Source organism: Podarcis bocagei, assembly GCF_964188305.1.
Source record: "Podarcis bocagei genome assembly, chromosome: 16".
Lineage (NCBI taxonomy): Eukaryota > Metazoa > Chordata > Lepidosauria > Squamata > Lacertidae > Podarcis > Podarcis bocagei.
This window is the reverse complement of record NC_138142.1, coordinates 27,191,699-27,211,320: the sequence shown is the minus strand read 5'-3', so window position 1 is coordinate 27,211,320 and position 19,622 is coordinate 27,191,699. Positions and strand designations below refer to the sequence as shown.

Genomic DNA, 19,622 nt, shown 5'->3' with positions numbered 1-19,622 from the left:
GGGAGCCATTAACTGGAGATGCTGGAGGCCAAACCTGGGACCTTCTGCACACCAAAATATGTGTGCTGCCATATGCCTTTGTGCCTCCCCTAGCCTTGTGACGTCTCTCGAGATATCATTCCCAGCCCTGCTGTGTAACCTCCTTTAACTAGGGATGCCAGTGACTGAAGCTAAGGTTTCCTCCACTGGGAATGAGGGAACCTGTGGCCCTCCAGATGTTGTTGGACTCCATCTTCCATCAGCCCCAGCCAGCAAGACCAATGACCAAGGATGGTGGGAGTTGGGTGTCCAACAACATGTGAAAAGCAGCAAGTTCCCCATCCTTGGCTTCCATGCAAAGCACATGCTCTAGCTTTGGGTGATGGGCAGCATTTTGTAAAGGGATGGGTGGCGATTCAGCACAGCTGCCAATGTTCGCACTGGTCCCAAAAGTATGTGACACACCAAAAAGTTTTATTTAACAAAAAAATATTGTCAGAGTTGACACCAAAATAATAATAAAGTTAAGCCTTTTGAGGTGAAGAGCCATAACTGTAGAGCGAGAGGCGGTAAAAAAGTCCTTTGGGAGACGGCTGCTGTGCCCACTAGGAAACGAGGACCCCTGTGGAGCTGGCCTTGCCGCCTGACCCCTCAGCGCTGTCCTTGGAGGGAGCCTTCTGGTCATCCTCGCCCATCAGGCGGATGTTGTGTTTTTCCCGGAACTCGTTCAGCTCCCGCCCTTTCATCTGCAGCTGCTGGGTCAAGGTCTCTATGATCTTGTTGATCTGCAAACAGGGAAGGAGAGTCAGGACGGGAAAGATGGAGCGCCACATTTTATCTGGGGAGTGGCAAATGAGGGCTCTGAGCTCCCCGACATCCTCCCAAGATCACTTTGCATTTATTTATCCATTTTAAAGGCATTTATAAACCATCTTGACATTTCAAAAATCTCTTTTAAGAATTCTGTTGTGGGCAACCTTCCAGGAGCCACGTGCCAGGAGTGGGTGAAGTCAGAGTGAAAAGTGGGCAGCACAATGGATATGACTCTTCTCTTTATACGGTAGCCTGAAAACTCAAGAGACTTTTGACACCCACTCCATACACATCTCTCTTCATCCTTCCTCCAGGAAGAAAAGAGGCATTAACAGGGTTCAAGGACACATTCCAGCCAGGCAAGAGCACTGGAGGAGGGCATGGAGCAGGGGGGGGGTGTAGCCCAGGAAGAGGCAGCAGGGCCTGGTGTGAAAATGCACATCTTAAGTGTCAAAGGCTAAGGTAACTAGGAGCCAGTCGTTTCCCCACTTTTCCCCCCATGGACCACTTGAAAATTGCTTGAGGATCTTGGTGGATTACTTAAATGATTTTTTCTGCCGGTTGTAGCAATTATAATTTACTGTGCTAGATGCTGTATGGTTTTCATTTGTATTTTTACAGATGCACCGTGGGCCATCTGAATGAAGTTTTGGGGCCACTGGTGGGCCACAGACCACAGTCTGGGAACCTTCTGCTGTTTTCCAGCACCATCATTTAACACATCACTATCTAGAACAGCTCTTCCATACGCAGTCCTACAACTCCCATCAGCCCCAGCCAGCATTGTGTTAAGATGCAGGGGTTGATAGGAGCTGTACTGCAAAATATCTGGAGGGCAGCAGGGTGGCAAAGTTGATGGAACTGAGAGAAGGGGCTCACCCAAGGATCTTAGGGAGATAGGATCTTTCAGGGAGCCTGGGCTCAAGTCATGACTGAGTTGTTTTTACATTCTCTCTGAGAATTTGGGTAGCAGTGGGAGCGGGAAAGAAATATAACCAAGTTGCATAATGAAGAATCTCTACACACACAAAAACACCTGGACATTTGATTGCTTTTTACTTATTCTTCAGCAGTGGCCAAGAATGACAAATAGTGGCAAACAGAAGAATTGAAAACAGCATATATATTTTTAAAAACAAGTCATAAAATCATAGAATTGTAGAGTGGGAAGGGACCCTGTGGATCATCTAGTCCAACCCTCTGCAATGCGGGAATATTTTGCCCAACGCTGGGCTTCAACTTATGACCCTGAGATTAAGAATCTCAAACTCTACTGTGATCTAGTGATGATAGACCAATATGTTTTATGTGAAGTTCATTAACTTCCACTCACACGATGGCCTTTGGTGAGTAAAAATCTGCAGCAGGCGAGAAGCTAGAGAAGTTCTTGTAAACTGCAAAAACGCTGGGTCTTCCTTTTCTTTCCAGCCTTCAGATGCCAGAAATGACTATCAGTTATATATTATTAGCTTTCCTTATATATATGCACCTTTTTATCAGTTAATTCAGTTGGCATACTTAGTTCCTTCCTTTTGCCTCACAACAACCCTGTGAGGTAGATTAGGCTTAGAGAAGGTGACCGACCCAAGGTGACTTACCCCCCACTGAGTTTCATGGCTGAACAGGAATTCAAACCTAGGTCTCCCTAGTTTTAGCCATGATAACTAAAGGCAAGTATTGCTGAGGCTAAAGGCATTCCCTGTTCCAAGGAGAAGCAGGGAGTCTGCTCATTGTCTGCAGAGGCATTACCTGCTCTTTGTTATTTTCCAAGGCTGGGAGAACTTCTTTCACAGTGCGCTCTACCAACACACCTCCCACCATCCGGTAACATTTCCTAGTAGGGTCCACTTCTTGGAGTGTTTCAATTACCAGCCTGCAGAGTGGAAGAAAGGAAGAATATCTTAGCATTGTACACCAGCTTATGATAAGGACAGTATCAAAGGATCTAGAAATCCACATGGCCAGGAAGTATACTTGTGACCAGGAGCCTCAAGACTGCAGGGAAAGACATGACACATTGCTGTGCTGCTATTTTATTATTTCCAAATCTAGCAGTCAAAACTCTGAATTGGGAGCACTTTCGTTCAAAGATGGAAGAAACAAGGCAAAGTTCACTGGGTGGTTCTGGGAAGCTGTGAAGGGTATCAATGGCTACTAGCCATGATGGCTATGTTTGCCATTAGAGGCAGTTTGCCTCTGAGTAACACTCGCTGAGGTGCACAAGTAGGAAAAGGACTGTTGCATCTTTTTCCTGCTTGCAAGCTTCCCAGAGGCATCTGGTTGGCCATTGTGAGAACAGGATGCTGGACTAGACCTGCCCCCCCCCCCTTAGCCTGATCCACCAGCCAGACCAGGGGTCAGCAAACTTTTTCAGCATTGAAAAATCCACAAGAGCCAGTGTGGTGTAGTGGTTAAGAGCGGTAGTCACGTAATCTGGGAAACCGGGTTCGTGTCTCCGCTCCTCCACATGCAGCTGCTGGGTGACCTTGGGCCAGTCACACTTCTGTGAAGTCTCTCAGCCCCACTCACCTCACAGAGTGTTTGTTGTGGGGGAGGAAGGGAAAGGAGAATGTTAGCCGCTTTGAGACTCCTGAAGGGGAGTGAAAGGCGGGATATCAAATCCAAACTCTTCTTCTTCTTCTTCTCTTCTTCAGCAGGGGGCCGGTCCACTGTCCCTCAGACCTTGTGGGGGGCCTGGCTATATTTTTTTGGGGGGGATGAACTAATTCCTATGCCCCACAAATAACCCAGAGATGCATTTTAAATAAAAGCATACATTCTACTCATGTAAAAACACGCTGATTCCTGGACTGTGCGCAGGCCGGATTTAGAAGGCGACTGGGCTGGATCCGGCCCCTGGGCCTTAGTTTGCCTACCCATGAGCCAGACTCATCTGATGTTTTTTCTCAATTCTATTTGCAAGGCTGCTTCCAAAAACAGAGAAAACTGCAAAACGACCAAGCAGCAATATCCAAAATTAGCAGGGGGAACAATGTTCAAATCCACTGCTTACTTGTGCTCATTCAACTCCATCTCCAGCTCAGCTGCCTTTGAGGCTAGACCTCGCTGCTCCTGACGCAGACGGTTAAATCCAGCTACCACCTAGAAGGGGAGAAACGTCAGTCACAGCAGGCAAGGGCTTGCACCAGCCACAACTAAGTTAGCATTGACACAGGGACTACAGTGGTACCTCGGGTTAGATACGCTTCAGGTTACAGACTTCGCTAACCCAGAAATAGTGCTACAGGTTAAGAACTTTGCTTCAGGATGAGAACAGAAATAGTGCTCCGGCAGCAGCAGGAGGCCCCATTAGCTAAAGTGGTGCTTCAGGTTAAGAACAGTTTCAGGTTAAGTACGGACCTCCGGAACGAATTAAGTACTTAACCCGAGGTACCACTGTATTCACATTGCCCCTTGCTGCTTTTACTTTCCCCACTCTCATACTTTAGACTATAAGGTTCCTTGGGGTTAGAAATCTGCCATGTTTTACTTGAATTGCCAACTGAGGCTGCGGTATACATCACAACCATTCCTACCTAAACCCTCCTGAATCACTGCAAAGGTGGAGTATTTTGCTCATGGATCTCTGGACTTTCAAATCATTCCATCCCACAGCCCTAGGGTTAGACCAACTGAGAAAAGAAAACGTGTGTGCCATATCTAAGGGTGGTTGGTTTTTTTTGCAAGATAGTTTTTATTAATGTTCATCTTTAAACTGTTTAACATGGTTGCACTGAGATATACATTTACATTAGAGGATATGGCATGCAACAATTATATAAAATTAAAAATAAAGATTAAACAATAAACACTCAGAAAAACATTTCTGAATATAGTAACAATAATATATATATAATAATAATAATTTATTATTTATACCCCGCCCATCTGGCTGGGCCTTCCCAGCCACTCTGGGCGGCTTCCATAAAAACCAAAAATACAATAAAATATCACCCGTTAAAAACTTCCCTGAACAGGGCTGCCTTAAGATGTCTCCTGAATGTCAGGTAGTTGTTTATCGCTTTGACATCTGCTGGAAGGGCGTTCCACAGGGCGGGCGCCACTACCGAGAAGGCCAATTTTTAACAAAATTGTGTCAAAATATATATACCAAAATTATATTGGTACTGTTCTACCATATGCCCCAGTATTTGTGTATACTGCATAGAAATTGTCATGCTTCTTTTGGCTTCTTGCTAATTTTAATTTTTGTGTCACTTTTTCAAATAATGTTTGATAAATTGCATAATACCATTGGTCCATAGTTAATAACTGTAATGATTTCCATGTCCTAGCAATGGCTGTCCTTGCAGTGGCTAATAGATGTATTATGAGATCTTTGTTTCTAATTTGCAACATATTGTGATTATACAAGTCCTGGGGTCATGGAGGTTGTTTGCCTTGGGACAAGAGATATTTCTGTAAATAATTTTTCCAGAACTTTTCAATTTTTGGACCCCCTCACCACATGTGTTGATATGTCCCTCCAATGGGACATCCTCTCTAACACGTGGGAGAAATGTTTGGTTTCTATGGCCTTTTAAACCAGAAATAGAAGATTGTGGATGGTATTGTTTTTGTTTGTTACTATGTTATGCATTTCTTATGCTTTTATATTGTAAACCAGCCTGTGATCCCCGGATGAAGGGCAGTATAATACATACATATACACACACATACTTAGTTAAAAAGGACATATTTGAACATTTCCCACCTGAATTTGCATCTCATTAATGGTAAGCAGTTGTCTATCTTTGTAAAAATTATTTCAAACAATACAATTGTGGTTTTTTTCAGGTATCTAACTGTATTATGGGCTCTATATTTATTTTTGAAAACCGGGTGGAACTGTAATGGAATAGTGCGTGAGAGGCCTGGGACCAAAAACTTGAAAGTTGTGAATGTGAATGGGTTTGTAAGCAAATGTAAAGAACAGATTTCTAAAAAAAATGTATTACTTTTATAGGGACACCATTTACTTCTAAGTTCTTTAACCTGCTCCACTGAATTCCCTTATTGCCAAATATTATGTCTGTCATGTGCTAAGTTGACATGCATTTTATTAGCAGTTTAGATTTGGGAATCCCCATCCTCCAACAGTTTGGTGAACAAACAGTAAATATTTTTTAATGCATGGTCGGTCTGATTGAAATATGCCTATGTTGTTTTCTTTGCCGTTTGGACTTATGGGCTGGTGGAATAAGTATAATTTTAGTTGCAGCCAGTCAGTCCGTAATAGAAAATTTCATTTTCTTCCAGAAATTTATTGATTTCCATACTTTGCTATAATGGGTTTAAATTACAGGTAACCTGAATGCCTAAGTAGCTGAAGCTTTTCCTTCCTATTGGGAGCCATACCTATGTTGTTTTAAGCTGTCTTTTAATATTGTGCTTTAATATTAATATTGTTTTAATTGTTGCAATCCGTCCTAGGGCCTTGGGGTGAAAGGTGGGTAATAAATTGCAACAATGATGATGGTGGTGATTATTATTATTACAGTATTAGGACTTCCCCGATGAAATGTTAAAAAGATTCCGAGTGTCTTTTCTCGACTACTACAACGTCCACAGGAGCGGCGCCACCCCTAATAACGGCACCCTTCGCTCTGCACATGCTCAGAAACCCTCCCGCGAAACACGCGGAGGCCAGAGCGGGCTACGAGTTCGGGCTGTTGGACGTCGTGACGACGCATCTCCCCCCGGGAAGGGGAACTCTGCACATGCCCAAAGGCGCTCCCTTTGCTCGCCCCTCCCCGGTACCTGCTCCGCCGTCATGGCCTTGCCGGCGCCCCCAGCCGAAGCAGCAGCGCCAACGCCGCTGGGAGGAGCCGCCGGGCCACTTTTCGTCTTGCCGCTCTCCGCCATCTTCCTTCACCTGGCCAGGCCCTCGAGAGACAAGGCCTGCCTAACAACGCCACAACTTCCGGAGCGAGAGAGGTCACTGCCTTCCCTCGTGACCGGAAGGTTCCCCGTTTCTGCTTCCGTCGACGCACTTTGGGGCTTCAATCTCCAGTCACCATATTTGTTAAGGGCACAGGTGAAACCCAGTAGAAGTGAGGAGCCCGAAGCTTGCGAGGACGACGCAGAATAAAGTCACAGATAAAGAAATGGTCATTATTTAAATTACCGAAAACATACGAACTTTATAGGTAGTGGTGGCGGTGGAGTCCTTTCTTATGCAATCCCAAAAGCGCCATTTTGCTTGAGGGCGCGGCTTTATCAAATCAGCACCATCTTTGTTGCGGGCTAGAAGTTCCTCGCGCCGCCCTTTTAAAAGCCATGATTTCTATTCGTTGGAGTCAGGAAGAGATAAAAAAGTGTAGAACTGCACATGGACTTCTCAGGCTGGAACATTTCCGAGTTTTCTTTGGAAATTTGTAGCGGGGTCAGAATTGCCAGTCGTTGATAGAAATCAGTGGAGAAATTCAGGATTTTAAATATAACTGCGCTAGTTACAGCAAACGTGTTCAACAAACCGTCAAGCAAAAGGCAATCAGCCAACAGTGAGGCGCTCAAGCATTTTCTGACTCTGCATCTTATATCTTATTTAGTGTGGGGGGGGGGAGTAGAATTAAAAATACTGTATATATTTTAAAGCGTTTTTTGGGTGGGGGAGAGATCCCTGCCGATGTCAGAACACATATGTTAGCCCCATATTTGGGAGATGGACTGCGATTTTTAATTTATCATTGCTTTTTTAAATGTTTTACATAGTTGTTTTTACCAATATTTTTAAATTGTTTTACAGTATTCTTTTTCTAAACTGCTTTGAGGTATATAAATTTTATTTAAAACAAAATACTTAAATCGAGTCTCACTCTCATATCCTCTCCCAGCCCAAATTCAGAGCTCAGTTGCATGCAGAACCTCATATGCAGACACTTTGCACTTTTAAATGTCTAAAAACTTTAAAGGTTTTCTAATCAGAATAAGAACTGAGGTAGAAGGAGGATGAGCTCCTGCCTTCCTTGTTGCTTTTTAGAATTATTATTTTCAAAAAGTTTAGGTGCTGTGCTCCCCAATCACTGCTATGTTAAAAATACTGGATTTCTCCACTGATCTCTGTGATGAACCTTCGCACACAAAAAAACCATTTGTATAGACACCTGAAACTGGCCTCACTTGTCAATCTATATGGAGTATTAAGTCCAAGTAGAGATTTTTTTGCCCACCATTTTTAGTATGGGCTCCACTACGCAGAAGCGCCATATTTGTTTGGGGACAGGTCTACTTCCGGACTGGACTTTCCCCCCTGGCTTTTAGGGGCGCACCGGCAGCTGCTGTCATTTTTTCCTTTTGCTCCATGTAATCACTGCGGGTGAAACTTTTGGAGGGGGAGTTTGTTAATGACTGTAATGGGGAAAAGAGAAAGTTGACTGTTACTTTTTGAACTATAAAGTATTGGCTGGGAATTGGAAGGGTGAGATAAGGGGAGGGCAATTTAAAAGCAGCCCTGAGCAAAATGATGCAAGAGGCATGAAAGAATAACTATAATATAATAAAAATAATATCAAGTAAACCTGATTTATGGAGGGAGGTGGGAAGAAGAAAGGGAAGTCCAGAGAGAACATACAGTAATTGGTTTTGCCTTGTGGAACTCCTTGATCATGTATGGTGAAGGGTAATGATAGGGTTTGACACCTTATCCTTTTTATTTTTGTTTTAGATTTATTTGTTATCTTTAATTTCCAGGTTTTTTTAATCAGGGCCTTCTCTTGCCCTTTCAACTGCACCCATCCGTCAGGGATTCTTTAGTTGTGATTCCTGCATTGCAGGGGGTTTACCAACTGGATATGATTCCGTGATCCTGACACATAGGCACACTGGAAAGCTTTTCTCGGGGTTCCTCTGACAAATTTTAGCTGCAATGTCTATGTGTTGGCTTACTGTGAAAAAGCAGAGCCTGCTGGCTTTGGGTTAACTTTTCCCTGAGCAGAACCACCCTGAGACATTTTCCCAACCCACCTCGTATCAATATGTGATCTGAAAGGTGTGCTACAGGACCTTCAACATCTCCCCTGATGTGAGGGATACAAGGGTGCAGCTATCTGACTGTGCCCCATTTCCTTGGCAACTGGATCAATGGGTCTTTCTCATCTCTTAAACTGATGGGGACTGAGCCTTCTTCTTAAATACTTCTGGTGCAAGGAATAGATGTCACTCAGAGCTCTGAGTCGTTTTCTTCTCTGTTTTTGCCCATAGCCAGAAGTGGCTTCTGCAGACTCCCTGTCTGTGTAGGAGAAAAGCAGGCAAGGGGAGGCCCTCCCTCTGCTCATTTTCCAGCTCCAAATCACCCTCTTCTCTACTGCTTTCCTGCCTGTGAAAGAACAGATGAGGGAGACCCAGTATCTTTCCCCCTGAATCTGTGTATGACTGAAGGAACAAAGGAAAAAGGTTAGGCTGTCATATCCAGCTGGACTCATTTACTCTTAATTTACTCCAAAATTGCTTTTTAATACTTTTGTTTTATTTTTTAAAAATAGAATAATCAGAGGCAAGAAACAGAAACCCCCTTATATCTAGGTGAATCCTGCAGTGTTCTGCTTTGTGGAACACTATTTTTCTCTCGCTGGTGGCTGGTGGGAGTTGTAGTCCAAAATAGCCAGAGGGCACCAGGTCAGGGAAGGCTGTTCTAGGTCCCCTTTGTGTTGGAGGCCTGCATTTCCCAGATGCTTCGAAATAAGATGTGTTTTTCCCCCATTGTCTCATCTAGGTTGAGAGCGGTGATCCAGAAGCCATTGCAAACACTTTGCCTCGCTGGTGCGAAGCCATTTGCAAGGATCCAAAGCCAAACCCGTGGCCACAGGTATCTGGCCTCTGAGAAGATGTAAGAACTGACAATGACATTTGTACATTTTAAGAGCTCGGGGTCTCTCCACCACTCTATACGCCTGAGAGGTAGTTCGGGCTGATACCGTACAGCCCCAGGAGATCAAGTAGCCTTCATGCTTGAGCAGGGATTTAAATATCAGAATGTATTTGCACGAAACAAACCATAATTAGTCAAACCAGCCTGTGCATGAGCTCAAACAGTCTCTACATTGCTCTTCCCTTTCTTGAGCAGGGAGACAAACCACAGAGTGGCTGGCTTAATGTGGTGCTTGTGTGGGTTTTCACAGTCGGTTCTACTCTCTCCCCTGCCGCTCCAGATTCAAAGCCATGTCTACGGGGGGCGCAGGACCCCTGAAGCCCCTTATCGCCGTCTGCCAGATGACCTCCACTCCCGACAAAGCCCACAACTGGGCATCCTGCTCACAACTCGTCCGGGAGGCTGCCCAGAGGGGGGCCTGCGTCGTCTTCCTCCCGGAAGCCTTCGACTTCATTGGCAGCAGCGTGGAGGAGGCCCTGAGCCTAGCTGAGCCCTTGGAGGGAGACCACCTGCAGCGTTACGTCGGGTTGGCTAGGTAGGACTTGCTGGGGCTGCCCTGTGTGGATGTGGCAGGGCTTTGTCTGTGAGAGTGTGGCAGAGGCAATGGCCAGGCACTTGCAGGTAACCCCCCCTCAACCCCCCCCATTTCTCCTCTTTTGACAGGGAATGTGGCGTCTGGTTGTCTCTTGGAGGCTTCCATGAAAGAGGCAGTGATTGGGAGAGCACAGGAAGGATCTACAACTGCCACCTCCTCTTGGATCCCAAAGGTGACGAAATTGTCTTCGTATAGGATGCCTTCTCTCCCCAAACTGCCCAAATCTCCCTAAACCACTCCTTCCTTCCCTCCCTCTTTCTCGCAATCAGTTCTTCACTAACCAAATGGCACATTCATTTTCAATTTCATTTACAGTGGTACCTCGGGTTACATACACTTCAGGTTACAGACTCAGCTAACCCAGAAATAGTACCGCGGGTTAAGAACTTTGCCTCAGGATGAGAACAGAAATCGTGCAGCGGCAGAGCAGCGGCAGCGGGAGGCCCCATTAGCTAAAGTGGTGCTTCAGGTTAAGAACAGTTTCAGGTTAAGAACAGACCTCCAGAACGAATTAAGTTCTTAACCCGAGGTACCACTGTATTCCATTTATATCCCGCCTTTTCCTCCAAGGTGGTGTACATCCTTACAACAACTCTGTGAGGTAGCTTAGGCTGAGGGGTGGTGACTGGCCACGCTGAGCGGGGATTTGAACCCCAGTTTCTCCCAGGTCTTAGTCTGACACGCTTTATCTGCTACAGCATACTGGCTGTCTCATGCAACACTGGTGTCAGAAGAGCTCCCTCCTGAAACCAGCCAGCAGGGAAGGGATAGAAACACTGTGGCCTGCCTCTTCCTTTCAGCTTCCCTGCAGCTCCCATGGCTAGCCTCACTATGTTGATGCCTTAGCAGCCATGAAACCATAAGGACCACCGGCCCCCGCCTTCCAAATCTCCTAATCTTATCCTTCTCTCCTCGGGGAGGCTGGCCTCAGGAACCCTGGTGGCTGCCTATCGGAAGACTCATCTTTTTGACGTAGAGATGGAGGGGCGAGTGTCCCTGAAGGAAAGCGCCTTCACCAACCCAGGCTCCAAGATAGTGGCTCCTGTGGAGACCCCGGCCGGAAAGGTACGTGCAAAATATTCCAGAGACAGGTGTTGGTTACGTCATTTGAGACCAATAAGCTAAGCAAAGTTGAGTGCAAAGCGTGGTAGTGGTGTTTTTAATTAAAAAAAAAAATGTTTGTAATTAATCTGGAGTTTGGGATGAGCAGCGAGGTGGCCAAGTTTGCTGATGATCCCAGATGGTTCAGGATGGTTAAAATAAAGAGGGATGGTAAGGAGCTTCAAAAAAGATCTCTCCAAACTGGACAAAGGAACATTAAAATGGCAAACGTAGTACTGCAAATCAGGGCAAAAAAAATTCCTAAAATTCATATACGCAGGTGCAGGCAGGACAGACAAGAGAAGGCACAGTACTTCATGATGCAGCACAGAGTTAAACTATGGAACTCCCTTCCACAGGAGGCAGTGCTGGGCATCAACTTGGATAGCTTCAAAAGAGGATTAGAGCAAATCATGCAGGAGAAGGCTATCAACAGCTATGGGCCACAGTGGCTATATAGTCATACCTCATGTTACGTTTGCTTCAGGTTGAGTGTTTTCAGGTTGCGTCCTGCGGCGACCTGGAAGTACCGGAAAGGGTTACTTCCGGGTTTCGCCGCTCGTGCATGCGCAGACGCACAAAATGACGTCATGCGCAGAAGCGGCGAATCGCGACCCATGCAGACGCGGGTTGCGTTCTGCTCATGTTGCAAACAGGCCTCCGGAACGGATCCGGTTCGCAAACAGAGGTACCACTGTATTTTACTTTCACTGTCAGAGGCAGCTTATCTCTGAATGCCAGTTGCAGAGAATCACAGGTGGGGAGAAGTCTGCGCTCAGACTCCCTTGCTCTGGGGCTTCCCACTGGAGCATCTGACTGGGCATTGGGAGAGCAGAATGCTGAACTAGATGGCCCATAGGTCTGACCCTGCACCCAGGCACTTCTTATGTTCAGACTTATGTAGGCTGCCAAAGGCTCTTCCCCAACATAAAAATTTGGAATGATTGATTATTGTGGTCTACAGACTAAGATCAGGAAAATCAGAAATGTAGATACAGTTACTATATAAAAGAGGAGAATATAAGTGGGATGAAACTGGTGCTTTCTGCCACTGGCAGGTACAGGGCTGTCTTAAGCATATGCGGCGCCGGGGTGCAAAGATCCAGTGCTTACTAGCCTCCCCTCTGTCCTCCCTCTCAGGTTGGTCTGGCCATCTGCTACGATCTCCGCTTCCCAGAAATATCTATCGCTCTGGCCCGGGAAGGGGCAGAGATTCTCACCTACCCATCAGCCTTCACTGTGACAACAGGCTCTGCCCACTGGGAGGTAAGTGGATCCAACATTACAGCGGTTGGGTGGGGTACTTTCCAGGAATCCTTTCAATTAGAGCAGGCATAGGCAAACTCGGCCCTCCAGATGTTTTGGGACAACAATTCCCATCATCCCTGACCACTGGTCCTGTTAGCTAGGGATCATGGGAGTTGTAGTCCCAAAACATCTGGAGGGCCGAGTTTGCCATGCCTGATTTAGAGGTTATGGGGATTGAACCTGGAGCAAAGTGTGCCCTGTACTGAGCTATGAATGTGCCAACACACTTTTTAGAAATAGTAGCTCGTTGCCGTCACATAGGGCAGTTTGCCCATGCTCAGACAACCTTGTCCTAAGAATAAACGCCTTTGTTCTCTTGCATTAGTGCAGCAAAAACGACAGTACAGTCATACCTCGGGTTGAAGTAGCTTTGGGATGAGTATTTTCGGGTTGCGCGCTGCGGCGACCCGGAAGTAACGGAGCGCGTTACTTCCGGGTTTCACCGCTTGCGCATGTGCAGATGGTCAAAATGACGTCATGCGCAGAAGTGGCGAATCGTGGCACGTGGGTTGCGTTCACTTCAGGATGCGAACAGGGCTCCGGAACAGATCCCGTTCGCATCCAGAGGTACTACTGTAGAAGGAAGGCGGAGACAGCATAACCCAACAAATAACATTGAATTTCTGCGTTTGAAATTTCTTAGTGAAGGACCCAAGTGCTCAAAAAAGTATTGGGCATCAAACTGTATCTTCTACCCCTTTGCTTCCTATTTCCCCTCCCTGCTCTTCCTGTTCTCCCACATCAGTGGTTCCCAAGCAGCTTTTGGCAACTACCCCCTCGGTTCCATAAACCCATCCCCAGTGCCCCTTTTTACCCTATAAAAAGCATTATTCAGGATAGTGGTTTGCACGGCCCACTAAGGAAGGTAATAACACAATAAGATTCAAAAGATGAACAATTCATTGCACATTTATTCAAAATCCAGTTGAAACTATTTAGTTTAACAAACTTGATCCAGCAGCAAGACCTGCTTTTCAAAGTCTGATAGCCATTTACACCCCCAGCGCCGCCCTAGACCCTTCCTGCCTCCTGACCTAAGTGCCCCTCTGATAGGTAATCCCACTGCCCTCCTGGGGCCAGTACCGCCCACTTTGAGAACCACTGTCCTGAATCAACCTCTCTCAACCTGTTACCCTCCAAATGTTTTGAACTACAACTCCCAAAGAGTACCATTTTTATTTTTTGGGTGGGGCAGCTGCCCTACAAGAGCAGGGACCCTCTGAACCAGCTCAGAGGCACTCAACGCCCTAGATTTCCGATAATGTAAGTTTACATGCTAGGGATAGTTAGAAAAAGGATTTGAAAACAAAACCATCACTACCATAATGCTGTTATACAAATCTGTGATGTGACTGCATGATAGCATTCTGGTTGCCTCGTCTGAAAAAAGGCAGTGCAGAGTTGGGAAGAACGTTCAGAAAAGAGCAGCCAAAATTATCAATGGGGATGGAGCGACTCTGTTGGGGACTTTTTGGTTTGGAGAAAAGGTAAGAGGTGACGGGAATGAAAATTACACATTTGCATGGAGAAAGTAGACAGATTCCCCGCCCCCCAATAACACTAGAACTTGTGAACATCCAGTGAAGATGAATGCAGGAGGGTTAAGGACCAATAAAGTCCTTATTCACACAGCACATGGGTCAAACTATTGAACTCTCTCCTACAGGAGGCAGCAATGGTCACCAACATAGATGGCTTTAAAAGAGGGTTGCACAAATTCATGGAGCAGAGGGCTATTAATGGCTGCCTGCCAAGATTACTATGCTCATCTCTAGACCTAGAGGCAGCAGTGCTTCCAAATACCAGTTGCTGGAAACTGCATGAGGGCAGAGGGCTCAGGCCACTGTGAGAATAGGAGGCTGGACTAGATGGTCCAGTGACCTGGATCCAGCAGGCTCTTAGCTTGTAATCAGAGTTGGAAAGAACCCAAATGCCTTAAGTCTTAAGACAAAAGATCAAAGATTATTCATGTATGCCACAGCTGCTGCAAGAACTTTGTTGGCCCCAAACTGGAAATCACAAGAAGTTCCTACCATTGCGGAGTGGCAGACGAAAATGACGGGCTCTGCAGAGTTAGCCAAACTGACCGGCAGGATTTGGGATCAGGATGATCAAAGATTCCAGGAAAATTGGAGTAAATCTATGGTATATTTAAAGGATAATTGTAAAAACATAAAGACACCAGCAGGATTGAAGTAACTCCTACAACGTAGACAGGATGATTAAGATGCAAGAAGATAAAATACGCAATAGGATGTGATAAGGGATACCAACTGAAGGGAGGGAGGGAAGTTGCAAGCTCGGCAGAACAAAAGGTTTATATGTTGACTAATGTATTGTAAGAATGAATGTGTAAAGAAAATAATAAAAAATTATTGGGAAAAAGGGGAAAGAACCCAAATGGTTGTCTGGCCCAACCCCCAATGCAGGAATCACAGCTCAAGAATTCCTGACAGATGGCCGTCCAACCTATGTTCAAAAACCTCCAATGAAGGAGAAACCACCACGATCTGAAGTCATCTCTTCCACTGTTATGTTCTCATGTTAAAATTTGCAATGGGCGGAGACACCACAGGCTCCACCCCTGACTCTTTTATGCTCCTCCCTCCTCTGCAGGTGCTGCTGCGAGCTCGTGCTGTGGAGACCCAGTGCTATGTGGTCGCAGCTGCTCAGACAGGAAAGCACCACGCAAGCCGCACCTCCTACGGCCACGCCATGGTAGTGGATCCATGGGGCAGCGTCATCGCCCAGTGCCAGGAGGGGCCGGGCGTGTGCTACGCAGAGATCGACCTTGCCTACCTGCACCGCATCCGGCAGGAGATGCCAGTCTTCTCCCATCGCCGGGCCGACCTGTATGGCCAGGTGGCTGCTCAGAAGGGACCCCCATCCCCATGATTTGCTCGGGTGCTGCTGGACCAGCCTCCGGAACCTCTTATCCTTCTAATGACCTACCTGGGTGGATTTTCGCTCCCTCAACCAATTTGGCACTCCAGCAGTTCTGCTAGGGAGTGGATGATAAGTAGAACGACTGAGAGAAATGTACCCGCTCTCCCAAGTGGACCCAGGAAAGGGCACCTCGCCCCATAAGCCTGGTCTATTATTCCACCTGGGAGGGTGCATTTGCTCAGATGAGCTCCAGTGAATCCTTTGCCCCTAAATTAGGGGTGGGGAATCTGCAAGCCCCCAGATCCTGCTGGACCTAAATTCCCATCAGTTCCAGCCAACGTGGAAAGATGAGAGATGCAGTCCAGGAAGATTCAGAGTGTCAAAGTTCCCCCACCTCTGACTGAAATAAATCTGCCCCTGCTGGATTCCCACACTTCTTCCCGTCACCCAATAATCCATTTATAATGGGTACAGTATTGGGCTCAGAACCCAGCTGGCTTCCAATAGGGTTCTGCCCCTTAGGCAAACCATACTTTGCATTTAAGTTTCCATCTCTCTGCTGCTAAGAGTCAAGTATCACAACTTGCACACATGATGCAAACTTTATGGATCACTTTATTTCGTGCTGAACATCATCCTTCCACTTGATTGCAACTTAGAGATGAGGAATAAGATTTTAGCAAATAAATTTGTCACTTGCATGCATGGTGCAAATTTGGAATCTCTCTTTTTATTTTGCATTTTCTGCATTTCTGGTAGTCACAGGGAGAGGCAAGGGCATTGGCACCTCGACCCTGACTGCTGGGATCTTGTTCAGCAACTCCTCCGAGGCAGCTTTACTTGTATTATTTTTCAAGATCTAGAAACTTGGTTTTAAAAACAAACCCAAGGTCAGGGTGCCCAGACACCTGCATCCTGTGGCCAAATCATAACTTTCTGCAGAGGGCTTTCCTTTTTTTGCATGTGCATTGTTAAAACCAATTTAAAGCTAATGATTTTAACTGTTTGTATTTCTTTTTGTTAAGTTGCTAAGAGAATGGGGTTTGTGTTTGGTATAAGGCAGTGTTTTTCAACCTTTTTTGGGCAAAGGCACACTTGTTTCATGAAAAAAATCACGAGGCACACCACCACTGTGTGCGGAGAGGGAGATGTCAGAGCCCCGCTGCTCTCTGTGGGGAATCGGATGAGAGCGGACCGCCTGTCCGCTCTCATCCGATCCCATCCGATCTGATCCCCACCCAGGACGGATGGAAAATAGGGTGGACACAGTCCGGCGCCCGCTTAGTGGGCGAAAATTTGACATTTATTTTTTTAAAAATCTTTAAAATTTTTCAATTTTTCCCACGGCACACCAGGCAACATGTGGTTGAAAAACACTGGTATAAGGTAGCTAACAAATGTAATAAATAATGTAATGGCTGTTCATGCGCAGTCTTGCCACATGCACAGCTAAGCATGAAGTAGACACTTTGAAGACCTTAATTTTTTTTTTTTAAAAAAGTTATTTCACACAGCACATATTTGAACTATGGAACTCACTCCCACAAGAGGCAGTAGTTCTCACCAACTGGGATGGCTTTTAAAGATCGGACAAATTCATGGAGGGCTGCTAGCCGTGATGGCTTTACTCTGTCTCCACAGTCAGAGGAAGAAAATGCTTCTGAACACCAGTTGCTCAAAATCACAGGGAGGGAGAAGGCTCTTGTGCTCAGCTGCCGCTAGTTGGGTTTCCTACAGGCATCTAGTTGGCCACTGTGAGAACAGGATGCTGGACTAGATGGGCCACTGGCCTGATCCAGCAAGCTTGGCTTAGATTCTAATTAAATGCAACCCCCACAGAAGGTGTCGCTGAATGGGAGCCAGCCATCAAGGTCCCCTAGCTTCAGAGATTGCTGGTCACCAACAGCCACTTTTCCAAACTTCTCAATGCTAAATTTCTCCACGAATTTGTCTAATCCACTTTCAAAGCCATGTTGGTTGGGGAGCATCACTGCCTCCCAAGGCTGGAAGATCCATAGCTTAACTACGCACTGTGTGAAGAAGTCCGTTCTTTCATCTGCCATGAATCTTCCAACATTCAGCATCATTGGGTGTCCACAAGTTGTAACGTTATGCAAGAGAGGGAGAAAAACCTTTGTGTCGCCTTTCTCCCTGCCATGCATAATTTTATAAGCTATAGTTTAACGACTGAGGCTGAAGAGTTACATTTCAAAAGATCTGGAGGGCACCCAGGTTGGCAAGAGCTAAATTCTAGCCAGTTGTAAATGGGTGTTTTAGTGCCCAGATTTGTATCATTTCCCCCCTGAAGTATTACCAGTGGGAAACCTCATTTAAATGAGCCTTGTTTCCTTGCAAATTCAAACAAAGGATGGAGAATTTGTGGCCTTCGTGTTGTTGGGACTCTGGCTCCCATCAGCCCCAGTACTGCCACTGGCCAGAACTGATGGGAACCCAGAGGTTAGCTTCCCGCGATTTAAAATAACCCAGGCTAGAGAACAGAATTGGGGCTTCACCCTTGCCCTCCCCGCTCTTTATTTTCTGTCCCCCAAAGCCACTGCCAGAAGTTTTTTGACCGGCTAGAATAATCTACACACGCAGAGGAAAATAGTGTCTTCAGGAAAACAGAGGTATTGGGGTACCAGGGGAAGAAAAGCCGATGTAATCTGGGCATGAGCCACTAAAGGTTCATCCAACGCATGAAGTTTTTGCCTCAACTGGAAGTTACCATTTTCTCTTGCACACACAGGTGAGCAAAGCACAGACCCCTGACAGTAGCAGCAACAAAAGGCAGAAGATTTTTATTATTATTATTCTGAGGAAAAACAAAGCTACACTGGGATTATGACCAGTTACACTGGAAGTTCCTTAAAAAAACCCAAAACAGAAGTCACAGATTTTACACAATTTTTGCCAGATGTGTTCTGAAATGGGAAGTGTGTGTGTGCGTGTGAGTGAGGGGGGGTACACAAAGGATAGCAGCAGGGGCCCTTGCACACTTTGCCAAGATACCTTGTACAGTTGACCTTTGGCAAGCTTGTGCCCTCTGGATGTTGCAGGATTAACACTCCCATCGGGGCTAATGAGAGCTGTACTCCCACAACGTCTGAAAGATGCCAGCTTGGCGAAGGCGGTTGCAGAGCATAAGAGACATCAGATACTTGCACATCAAGTGGAATATTTCCCAACCAATGCAGGATTAGATTTTGGCTCAAAACCTGTTTACGCAATCGATCGACTCGAGTGGCATAGCTTACCCTGGACTGTACCAACTTCAGGCTGAAACAAGGGTTGCTATGCAAGAGTGGCATGTCAAGGAGAAGACTAGGGCAAAATATCCTCTGCTTTGTTCCTATCATTATTAGCCTTTTCTTTTTAAAGGCTTTTTTTGTCCTTTCTAGCCCTTTTCTCTCTGGGTTTTTTAAAAAGCAATTTACAGAATGCAAGGTAAGAGTTCTAGTTTCTTCTCCCCCCAATAAAACAAAGACCATGTCTTAAAGCTAAATCAACATGCCCTTTGTTTTTCTGTAAATTTAAAAAACAACCAGTTGAAATGGTACAGCCCAAGGGTAAAGAGCAATGCCACTTGATTTTGCCTGCCAGTCAGATAAACCGCCCCACCATTGGAATGCTCCTGTTCATACATTTCTTAGATGGAGCCTTCTTGTTTGACTAGTAAGCCAGAAAGAGAAACTTGAAGGGGAGTGGGGGGAAGTGAGTGAATACTACCATCTGTGCCATCTGAAAGAAGTCGGGGGGGGAGGGGGCTACCAAGATTATATTGCTTGGGTTGGGGGGAAACAATGCTGTTCAGAAGTTACAAGCTTTCTGGAATAGGCATCCAAAACCCAAGGGAAACACCACCATGGCTTGCCAAGGCGATTTCACAATACGTACTTCATGTAATCCAATGGGATCCCAAAAGCAGCATGTGTAACTCACCCAACGGAAACACAAAAATTCAGGAGCAAAACTTTAACAAAAATTAAAGAAAAAAGAATAGATAATCCCTTTTAAAGAGTGACTTGGGATACTTGAGCAGGCTTCTTCCTACCAATACATATGCATTTATAA

At 45.8% G+C, this 19,622-nt stretch overlaps 2 protein-coding genes and 1 long non-coding RNA gene across 8 annotated transcripts in view; 2 read left to right on the top strand and 1 right to left on the bottom strand.

Moving 5' to 3' along the window:
* Positions 1–432: 432 nt before the first annotated feature.
* Positions 433–19,622, bottom strand: part of LOC308576342 (death effector domain-containing protein) — a 32,127-nt gene continuing 12,937 nt past the window's right edge. The window contains exons 1-4 of one of the 2 annotated variants that reach the window (XM_081175611.1): positions 6,553–6,708; positions 3,806–3,894; positions 2,542–2,665; positions 433–764 (exon numbers count right to left, since the gene is read on the bottom strand). In XM_081175611.1, the coding sequence (XP_081031737.1) occupies positions 585–764; positions 2,542–2,665; positions 3,806–3,894; positions 6,553–6,657 (498 nt within the window). In that variant the 5' untranslated portion in view covers positions 6,658–6,708 and the 3' untranslated portion in view covers positions 433–584. Of the gene's footprint in view, positions 765–2,541; positions 2,666–3,805; positions 3,895–6,552; positions 6,709–19,622 lie in introns of those variants that run through there. The other variant, XM_081175612.1, reaches the window with a different exon arrangement.
* NIT1 (nitrilase 1) lies at positions 7,088–16,552 on the top strand. 5 transcript variants are annotated; one of them, XM_081175603.1, is made up of 7 exons: positions 7,088–7,269; positions 9,506–9,598; positions 9,942–10,196; positions 10,325–10,428; positions 11,188–11,321; positions 12,498–12,623; positions 15,282–16,552. In XM_081175603.1, exons 3-7 carry the CDS (start codon positions 9,952–9,954, stop codon positions 15,558–15,560), a joined length of 888 nt encoding a protein of 295 aa, XP_081031729.1. In that variant the 5' UTR covers positions 7,088–7,269; positions 9,506–9,598; positions 9,942–9,951; the 3' UTR covers positions 15,561–16,552. The 5 variants fall into 5 exon arrangements, with proteins under 5 accessions (XP_081031729.1, XP_081031730.1, XP_081031728.1 ...); XM_081175604.1 differs by having other exon boundaries at positions 7,088–7,295; XM_081175602.1 differs by lacking the exon at positions 7,088–7,269 and adding an exon at positions 7,525–8,097.
* On the top strand, positions 16,935–19,283 carry LOC308576356. The gene is made up of 2 exons (XR_014003186.1): positions 16,935–17,972; positions 18,007–19,283. It is a non-coding gene; the product is annotated as an uncharacterized lncRNA (long non-coding RNA).